Below are 10,272 nucleotides of genomic sequence, written 5' to 3' on the forward strand. Positions count from 1 at the left end.
CTATCCCTGTATCATCTTCCAGACCCGATATCCCTCCCTATCTCTGTAACCTCCTCCAGACCCTACACCCCACCTATCTCTATCATCTCCTCTAGCCCCTGCACCCCTCTCTCCCCATCTCTTTATTCTCCTCCAGTCCTACAGCCGATCCTATCTCTATAACCTCCATCAGCCCTTCAAACATCCCTATATCTGTAACCTCCTCCAGTCCTTACACCCCTCCCTATCTCTGAAACCTCCTTCCACTCCTACAACACTCACTATCTCTGTAACCTCCTCCAGCCCCTACAAAACCTTCCTATCTCTGTAACCTCCTCCAGCCCCTACAACTCTCCCTATCTCTGTACCCTCCTCCAGCCGCAACACCCCTCCCTATCTCTGTAACCTCCTCCAGCCTCTACAAACCTCCCTATCTCTGTAAACTCCTCCAGCCCCTACAATCCTCCCTATCTCTGTAACCTCCAGCCCCTACACACCTCGCTATCAGTATAACCTCCTCCAGCCCCGACAATCCTCTCTATCTCTGTAACCTACTCCAGTCCCAACAACCCTCTCTATCTCTGAAACCTCGAGCCCCTACAAGCCTCCCTATCCCTGTATCATCTTCCAGACCCGATATCCCTCCCTATTCCTGTAACCTCCTCCAGACCCTACACCCCACCTATCTCTGTCATCTCCTCTAGCCCCTGCACCCCTCTCTCCCCATCTCTTTATTCTCCTCCAGTCCTACAGCCGATCTTATCTCTGTAACCTCCATCAGCCCTTCAAACATCCCTATATCTGTAACCTCCTCCAGCCCCTACAAATCCTTCCTATCTCTGTAACCTCCTCCAGCCCCTACAACCCTCCCTATCTCTGTAGCTTCCTCCAGCACCTACATCCCTCCCTATCTCTGTAACCTCCTCCAGCCCCTACACCGCTCCCTATCTCTGTTACCTCCTCCAGCCCCGACAACCCTCCCAATCTCTGTAACCTACTCCAGCCCCTACACTCCTCCCTACCTCTGTAACCTCCTCCTGCCCCTACATACCTCACTATCTCTGTAACCTCCTCCAGCCCCAACACACCTCCCTATCTCTGTAACACACTCCAACGCCTACATCCCTCTCTAGCTCTGTAACCTCCTCCAGCCCTTACACTCCACCCTATCTCTGTAACCTCCTCCAGCCCCTACAAGCTTCCCTATCTCTGTAACCTACTCCAGCCCCTACAACTCTCCTTATCTCTGTAACCTCCTCCAGCCCCTACACCCCTCCACCCCTCCCTATCTCTGTACCCTCCTCCAGCCGCAACACCCCTCCCTATCTCTGTAACCTCCTCCAGCCTCTACAAACCTCCCTATCTCGGTAACCTCCTCCAACATCTACAACCCTCCCTATCTCTGTAACCTCCAGCCCCTACACCCCTCGCTATCAGTATAACCTCCTCCAGCCCCGACAACCCTCTCTATCTCAGTAACCTACTCCAGTCCCAACAACCCTCCCCATTTCTGTAACCTGCTCCAGCCCTACACCCCTCCCTATCTCTGAAATCTCCTAGAGCCTCTCCACGCCTCCCTATCTCTGTAACATCTCCCAGCCCCTATATCCCTCCCTATCTCTGTAACTCCTCCAGACCCTACACCCCACCTATCTCTGTCACCTCCTCTAACCCCTTCACCACTCCCTCCTTATCTCTTTATTCTCCTCCAGCCCTACAACTCACCCTATCTCTGTAACCTCTACCAGCCCTTCAAACATCCCTATATGTGTAAACTCCTCCAGTCCTTACATCCCTCCCTATCTCTGTAACCTCCTCCCACTCCTACAACCCTCATTATCTCTGTAACCTCCTCCAGCCCCTACAAAACCTTCCTATCTCTGTAACATCCTCCAGCCCCTGAAACCCTCCGTATCTCTGTAACCTCCTTCAGCCCTAACAACCCTCCCTATCTCTGTAACCTCCTCCAGTCCCTACAACCCTCCCTATCTCTGTAACCTCCTCCAGGCCTAAGACCCTATCTCTGTAAACTCCTCCAGCGCTACACCGCTCCCTATCTCAGTAACATCCTCCAGCCCGACACCGCTCCATATCTCTGTAACCTCCTCCAGTCCCGACACCCCTCTCTATCTCTGTAACCTTCTCTAGCCCCTACACCCCTCCCTATCTCTGTAACCTTCTCTAGCCCCTACACCCCTCCCTATCTCTGTAACCTCCTCCAGCCCCTACACCCCTCCCTATCTCTGTAACCCCGTCCGGCTTCTACACCCCTCCCTATCCCTGTAACCTCCCCCAGCCCCTATACCTCTCCCTATCTCTGTAACCTCCTCCAGCCTCCTACACCCCTCCCTATCTCTATAACCTCCTCCAGCCCCTAAACCAATCACTATCTCTGTAACCCCCTCCAGCTCTATACTCCTCTCTATTTATGTAACCCCCTCCAGCCCCTACACCCTTCCCTATCTCTGTAAATTCCTCCAGCCCCTACACGCCTCCCTCTCTCTGTAACTTCCTCCAGCCCCTACACCCCTCACTATCTTTGTAAACTCCTCCAGCCCTACAGCCCTCCCTATCTCTGTTATCTTCTCCAGCCCCTACACCCGTCCCTATCTCTGTAGCTTTCTCCAGCCCCTACACTGTTCGCCCGGGCTGGCCCAATCGGGTGAGCCTGGGCTGGCCCAATAGGGTGAGCCGGGCTGGCCCAATAGGGTGAGCCCAAGCTGGCCCGGGGTCACCAGACAACAATCAGCACAACATGTGACCAATCTAACTGACAGACATCCTGAAGCCTCACCCACACGTTGTCCCTGCCTAAATGGCCACACATGCGCCATGTTACCTATCCTAACTAATATGACAACCGCTGAACCTGCTCCCACTGCCGGGGAAAACAGTTACCGCCAAGAAAGCCGTGAAGAAAAGGGTCACTGAACCCCCAGCGAATGGTGGCAAGATGCGCAGAAAGTCGAGGAAGGAGAGTTATTCCCTCGACATCAACAAAGTGATGAAGCGGCTTCACCCTGACACCGCCATCTCCGCCAAGGCCTTCATGAACTCATTTGTGAATGATATTTTGGAGCACATCGCGGGTGAGGCTTCCCGTCTGGCCCATTACAACAAACGCCAGCAGCTCCCGGGAGATCCAGACCACCGTGCGCCTGCTGCTGCCTGGGGAGCTGGCCAAGCATGCAATGTCGGAAGGGACAAAGGCGGTGACCAATTACACCAGCTCCAAGTAAAACTGCGCGCTGTCCTGAGAGATCAAACCCAAACATAACGGTTCTTTTTAGGGCCACCCACAGCCTCTCTGAAAGAGCTACACAAACCCATCATCCTATAAGAAATAGAAGCAGGAGTAGGCCATTTGGCCACACGAGCCTGCTCCGCCATTCAATAAGATCATGGCTGATCTGATCATGGACATAAGTCCACTTCCATGCCCGCTCCCCATAAACCTATACTCCCTTATTGCTCATAAATCTGTCTAAATATATACAATGACCCAGCCTCCACAGCTCTCTGGGCAGTGAATTCCATAGATTTTCAACCCTCTGAGAGAAGAAATTTCTCCTAATCTTAGTTTTAATGGGCGGCTCCTTATTCTGAGACTATATCCCCTAGTTTTAGTTTCCCCAATGAGAGGAAAGATTCTTTCTGCATCCACCTTGTCGAGACCACTCATTATCTTATAATTTTCAATAAGATCTCTTTACATTCTTCTAAACTCCACTGAGTATAGGCCCAACCTACTCCACCTATCTTCATGTCAACCCCCTCATCTCCGGAATCAACCTAGTGAACCTTCTCTGAACAGCTGCCAGTGCAAGCATATCCTTCCTCAAATACAGAGACCAAAACTGTACGCAGTACTCCAGGTGTGGCCTCACCAATACCCTGTAAAGTTGTAGCAGGACTTCCCTGCTTTTATACTCTATCCCCCTTGCAATAAAGGCCAACATTCCATTTGCCTTCCTGATTACTTGCTGTACCTGCAAACTAACTTTTCGTGTTTACTGTAATTATTTCATGACAACCTTTGAAGTTCCAGCTGTAGATTTAGTTTTGAATTCTCAGATAAGCAGTTTCACTGTTCGGTTCGACCTTAGCGTCGCTGTGGAATTTCCCGCTAAACTACAAACATGGTCCCTGGTCGCTCTTTCCCTTTGATATCACCCGTTCATTAACACTGCGTGCCAACAAATAAAGAGCTTGTTTTAGGGGTGAGACTCAGACATTAGCCACATCATTCCCCTTTCAATTGGAAAAAAATTATCGTTAGAGGTCAAACCGTTTATTAACCTGAGAGTTTGAGTGTAACAATCCAGTATGGGAATTTTTACAGATCGCAAAACGGGGGCAGTTTGAACACACTGTCTCTCTTCTCTTTTCACAGAAGGACTTCCAGTTCTGCTCTCACTGCCTCCTGTGCGGGGGATCGATCGATAATAAGAACATAAAAATTAGGAACAGGAGCAGGCCATTCGATCCTGCACCACCATTCAATAAGATCGTGGCTGATCTTTCAGCTCAGTACCCTTTACCTGCTTTCTCTCCATACCCCTTGAGCCATAAGGGCCATATCTAAAGCTGCATTGGCTGGGAATCAAACCTATGTCTCTCACATAGCTAGCGAGAATTCTACCCCTGAACCACCAAAGCTTACTCTAAGATCATGCCCTCTCTGCATTCACCTTAAGTCCCCTCAAAATCTTATACATTTCGATAAGATCACCTCTCATTCTACTGAATTCCATTGAGTGGAGGCCCAAGCTACTCAACCTTTGCTCATGTCAACCCCCTCATCCCTGAAATCAACCTAATGAACCTTCTCTGAACTGCCTCTAAAGCAAGTATACCCTTTCATAAATATGGAAACCAAAACTGCACGCAGTATTCCAGGTGTGGCTTTACCAATATCTTATATAGCTTTAGCATGGCTTCCCAGCTTTTATACTCCATCCCCTTTGCAATACATACCAAGATACCATTGGCCTTCGTGATCACTTGCTGTACCTGCATACTAAACTTTTGTGTTTCATGCACAAGTACCCCCAGGTCCCGTTGTACTGCAGCACTTTGCAATCTTTCTCCATTTAAATAATAACTTGCTCTTCGATTTTTTTCTGCCAAAGTGCATGACCTCACACTTTCCAGCATTATACTGTATCTGCCAAACTTTTGCCTACTCGCTTAGCCTGTTCATGTCCTTTTGCAGATTATTTGTGTCCTCCTCACACATTGCTTTTCCTCCCATCTTTGTATCGTCAGCAAACTTGGCTACGTTACACTCGATCCCTTCTTCCAAGTCGTTAATAGAGATTGTAAATAATTGGATTCCCAGCACTGATCCCTGCGGCACCCCACTAGTTACTGATTGCCAACCCGAGAATGAATCATTTATCCCTACTCTCTGTTTTCTGTTAGTTAGCCAATCTTCTATAATCTAGGAATCCCCAGTTTTACAAAGCTTGAGCTGGAATGTGTGCCGTTACAGAATTATTGGTGATTCAGTTTAAAATTGAACCTGAATTTAACGTTGATTGTAACAGCCTGGAATTTGCAAGGGAAATATGGAATATGATAAAAGGAAACAAAACGTATTTGGAAATATTTGGGTAATGTTGAAGTTTTTAACATAATTCGCAATTTTAACAATTATTGGAGAGATTTTTGACTTTCTAAATCGTTTGCGGACTGACTTTTGAGGACAGTAATTTCAGCCCTGGATTCATTGGCGGACTACAGAGACTGTGATTGAACATCGGAAATGACCAATGAAATTCACCACAAAGCGACCAATCACAAGTTCGCTCCCTGCATTCCTATAGAAGATATGGGAGGAGTTTCTCATTCTTTCTCTGAACGTGTGGATTGTGGAAATATCTGGAAGAGGAAAAAGCGGCGGTAAAGCTCGGGCCAAGGCCAAGTCTCGCTCCTCTCGGGCCGGACTGCAGTTCCCTGTGGGCCGTGTTCACAGGCTCCTGCGGAAGGGGAACTTCGCTGAGCGTGTGGGTGCCGGAGCCCCGGTCTACATGGCTGCTGTGCTCGAGTATCTGACCGCTGAAATCCTGGAGATGGCCGGCAACGCGGCCCGTGACAACAAGAATACCTGCATCATCCCCAGACACCCGCTGCTGGCCTTCCGCAACGACCAGCAGCTCAACAAGCTGCTGGGAAAGGTGACCATCGCTCGGGGCGGGGTGCTGCCTAATATCCAGGCTGTGCTGCTGCCCAAGAAAACCACCAGTGCGTCCAAGAGCAAGTAATGCGGACAGGATTTAATCGAATAACCCAAAGGCTATTTTCAGAGCCACCCACAGTATCTGAAAGGGGTCCTTGATGTTGGATGGATCTCCTTTATCCGTGGATCTAATTTAACATTGAATTTCAGCAATGAAGCTGGGCGTTCCCTGATCGCAGTTATAAACCGGTCACTCTCTGTCGAATATGTAGATATCTAGATCACCAAACACTGCCACAGGTTTGCTGTTAGCGGATATTCCCATCAATGGTTCAATATAGAGAGAGACCTACTTCAGAGAAATGCAAAACAGACGGAACCTGAACGTGAGACAGGCCTTCAGTGAACACGTTGTGTGAGCCGAATATAAACGGATGTTAAGAACCGAGTATAAAGGGAATGAGCGGTTGATGGGCCCAACGTTTCTGACTGAGAATTAATTTGTTGGTTCAAGTCCGTTTTAATTCCATGGGGGACTCACATGAATGTTTTTCGTCAACATTCATTTTATTGTCAAAAAAAGTGCAGTACAAATAATTGTCAGACAGGCATCTGTGAAACCCCGCCCCCCGCACTTTTTGGACAGACATGCGACAAGCTCCGCCCCCTGCCGGAATCATTCCATGGACGTGGTGCCGAGAAGCAACACCTGAAGTTCCGACTATCTCCCGCTGGGGTCGGTCGGTCCTTAGACAATGCTGCTGTTACAAGCTCACATAAGGCATTTCTGACCTGACAGGGATATTAAAATGACAGCAGTTGCGATGGCCGGGAATCGAACCCGGGTCAACTGCTTGGAAGGCAGCTATGCTCACCACTATACCACCATCGCCTACACAACAGGAGTTATATTTACGACTAACTCGGTCTTGTGGCTCTTAAGTGGGACAAATACTATGTTCAGCAATCCGAACCTGAGCACTATGCTCGGACACTTTCCCTCCAATTAAAAATTGTAACTCTGAATAGTTCACTTGCTTGGAATGAGCCCACACCCCATTTATTACTTAAAGCCCTTTTAGCCTAAAAAATAATTATCAACAGATATGAGGAATATTTTTTGTAAATTTTAAAAGTTGCACATCTTTTGACTAATTTGAGCGACATAATCCTGCTGGAAGGCACTGAGTTTGGTTCAAAATTACCATCGCGTGATCATTATATTAAAACCAGTCTGCTTTCAATGGGCAGGTATCGAGCCCGATGTTTGGAAGACAGCTCTGTTCACCACTATACCACCATCGTGCTCTGTGTAAACTGTGAGCTTCTCTATGTACAGAGCACTGGTCATGGGTCATTGAAGCATTACTGGACCTTTACTCCTGCTCCTATTTCTCATGTTCTTTTGTAAATGTGGATTTTATTTTGTACCTGTCATTTCTCTGTGGGCATATAATTTTTCTAATATGTGAGTGTGGATTTAATCTATATTTCAGCTTCTGATATGTGATTGTGGGTTTTACTCTTACCCTATCAGCCCCGGGTCGGTAAGTGTGGATTTTACTCAGTGCCTGTCAGTTTCTGGTATGTGAGTATGTGATTGATTCTGTACCTGTTGGCTTCCGTTGTGTGAGTTCAGGTTTTATTCTGCACATGTCAGTGTCGGATATAACAGTGTGGGTTTTATTCTGCAACTGTCAGTTTCTGGAATGTGAGATTGGGATTCCTGTCACTTTCTAAAATGTGAAGATATGTGAGCGATGGTGTATAGTGAGTGGTGAGCTGCCTTCCAAGCAGTTGACCCGGCTTCGATTCCCCGCCATCGCAATCGAGCTAAGTTTACCGCCTCGCGGGCCAGAAATGATTTATGGTACCTTGCAGCAGGATCTTATAACAACAAACCTGTTGCACTGTCTGTCGACAGTGACCAGTTTATAACCGAGAATGTGAGGGTCATTTCTGATCAGGAAACTAACAGCTTAATTGCAGAGATTCAATGTTAATTGTGATCCATAGAACAGTAACCAGCCCTTTCACAGAAACTGGGTGGCTCTGAAAAGTGCCTTTGGGTTATTAGATTAAATCCTATCCGCTTTGCTTGCTCTTGGACGCACTGGTGGTTTTCTTGGGCAGCAGCACAGCCTGGATATTAGGCAGCACCCCGCCCTGAGCGATGGCCACCTTTCCCAGCAGCTTGTTGAGCTCCTTGTCGTTGTGGTTGCCAGCTGCAGGTGTCTGGGGATGATGCGGGTCTTCTTCTTGTCGTGGGCCGCGTTGCCGGCCAGCTCCAGGATTTCAGTGGTCAGATACTCGAGCACAGCAGCCATGCAGACCGAGGCTCCGGCACCCACACGCTCAGCGTAGTTCTCCTTCCGCAGGAGCCTGTGAACACGGCCCACACGGAAGTGCAGTCCGGCCAGAAGGAGGAGACTTGGTCTTGGCTCGAGCTTTACCGCCACTTTTTCCTCTTGGAGACATTTTCACAATCGACAGGTTCAGAGAAAGAATGAGAAAGTCCTCCCACATCTGCCTTTCTGTGTGTGTGTGTGTGTGTCTGCAGAATGCAGGGAGCGAAGTTGTAATTGGTCGCTCTGTGGTGCATTTCATTGGTCTTTTCCGATAACCAATCAGAGTCAGTTTAGCCCACCAATGAAAGTAAGGCCGAAATTACTGTCTCCAACAGTCAGAATAATGACTTTTTAATTCAAAACCCACGCCAATAATTTTAAAACTAGCGGATTATGTTAATAAATTCACCATTAGTCAAAGATTTGCCAACACGTTTTAATTTATTTTGTCTTATTCCACATATCCCTCGCAAGTTCCAGACTGTTAGTCAAGTTTAAATTCGGGTGCTATTTCAAACTGTCTGTAATGGGCGTGAATCAATCGCCACTGATTCTGTAACGGGATACATTCCAACTCAATCTTTGTAAAAGTTGGGCTTCATAGATTATCGATCGATCCCCCGCAAAGGCGGCAGTGAGACCAGAACTGGGAGTCCCTCTGTGAAAAGGGAAGAGGGACAGAGTGTTCAAACCGTCCCCGGTTCTGGTCTCTGCAAGAACTCCCATTCTGGGTTGTTACACTGCGGGGAGTGTCGGGTTAATAAACGGACTGACCCGCAACAGGAATTGAAAAATAAACTTGAAAAGGGCTTGCGAGAAAGAATGTGTGATTGAAACCTGAGTCTCAGCCCCGAAACAAGCTCTTAATTCGGCAGCCGGTGTAAATGAACCGGTCTGAGAGCAAAGGGAAACAGCGAGCAGGGACCGTGTTTGTAATTTGTGGGCGGGAAATTCCAGCGACACTGAGGTTGAACCGGACAGTGAAGCTGCTTATCGGAGAATTCAAAACTAAATCTACAGCTGGAAGTGCAAAGGTTCGCACACACTTGTTCAGGAAATAATTAGTGATTTGAGTCTAAAGAGTGATGCGTTTGTGCAGCTCTTTCAGAAAGGTTGTGTGTGGCTCTTAAAAGAGCCGTTATCTTTGGGTTTGATCTCTCAGGACAGCGGTCAGTTTCACTTGGAGCTGGTGTACTTGGTCACCGCCTTTGTCCCTTCCGACATGGCGTTCTCGGGCAGCAGCAGGCGCACGGCGGTCTGGATCTCCCGGGAGCTGATGGTGCGGCGCTTGTTGTAATGGGCCAGGCGGGAAGCTTCACCCGCGATGCGCTCGAAAATATCGTTCACAACCGAGTTCATGTTGCCCATGGCCTTGGCGGAGATGCCGGTGTCGGGGTGAACCTGCTTCATCACTTTGTAGATGTAGATGGAGTAACTCTCCTTTCTCCGCTTCTTGCCGCTCTTCAGTGGGGTTTCGTGATTACTTTCTTGGCGCTTTTCGTGGCGGAATCTGTTTTGCGGGGCAGAGAGCTCACCGGCCGCCATCTTGGTCAAGGTGGGTCTTGAGCGCATGCGCGGTCTTTTGGACAGGAACAAAATAGGCGGGGCTTCAGAGTCTTTGTCAGTTTGATTGGACAGGAGTTTGTGCCCAACTCAGTGGCCCCTGAAAGGGAGCCTTGTTGTGCTGCTTGTTGTCTGGTGACCCTGGGCAGCACAGGCTCACCCTATTGGGCCAGCCCAGGCCTCACCCTTTTGGGCCAGCCC

At 48.6% G+C, this 10,272-nt stretch overlaps 2 protein-coding genes and 1 non-coding gene across 3 annotated transcripts; 1 reads left to right on the forward strand and 2 right to left on the reverse strand.

The window, feature by feature from the left end:
• The first annotated feature begins 5,549 nt into the window (after positions 1-5,549).
• LOC139243007 (histone H2A type 1-H-like) lies at positions 5,550-6,245 on the forward strand. Its single transcript, XM_070870605.1, has 2 exons — positions 5,550-5,594; positions 5,808-6,245. The coding sequence occupies exons 1-2, from the start codon at positions 5,550-5,552 to the stop codon at positions 6,243-6,245; spliced, it is 483 nt and encodes a 160-aa protein (XP_070726706.1).
• Positions 6,246-6,980: 735 nt separating this feature from the next.
• Positions 6,981-7,052, reverse strand: trnag-ucc (transfer RNA glycine (anticodon UCC)). Its single transcript has one exon. It is a non-coding gene; the product is annotated as a tRNA-Gly (tRNA).
• Positions 7,053-8,943: 1,891 nt separating this feature from the next.
• Positions 8,944-10,053, reverse strand: LOC139243005 (histone H2B type 1-N-like). The gene has a single exon (XM_070870604.1). It carries the CDS (start codon positions 10,051-10,053, stop codon positions 9,685-9,687), a length of 369 nt encoding a protein of 122 aa, XP_070726705.1. The 3' UTR covers positions 8,944-9,684.
• Positions 10,054-10,272: the final 219 nt, after the last annotated feature.

Source organism: Pristiophorus japonicus, unplaced genomic scaffold (assembly GCF_044704955.1).
Source record: "Pristiophorus japonicus isolate sPriJap1 unplaced genomic scaffold, sPriJap1.hap1 HAP1_SCAFFOLD_1564, whole genome shotgun sequence".
NCBI lineage: Eukaryota > Metazoa > Chordata > Chondrichthyes > Pristiophoridae > Pristiophorus > Pristiophorus japonicus.

Bases quoted from the DNA above. Each gene is read 5' to 3' on its own strand.
- LOC139243007 (XM_070870605.1), top strand. From the start codon at position 5,550: ATGGAATATGATAAAAGGAAACAAAACGTATTTGGAAATATTTGG. The intron at 5,595-5,807 runs GTAATGTTGAAG...GCATTCCTATAG, and splicing joins ACGTATTTGGAAATATTTGG to AAGATATGGGAGGAGTTTCT.
- LOC139243005 (XM_070870604.1), bottom strand. From the start codon at position 10,053: ATGGCGGCCGGTGAGCTCTCTGCCCCGCAAAACAGATTCCGCCACGAA.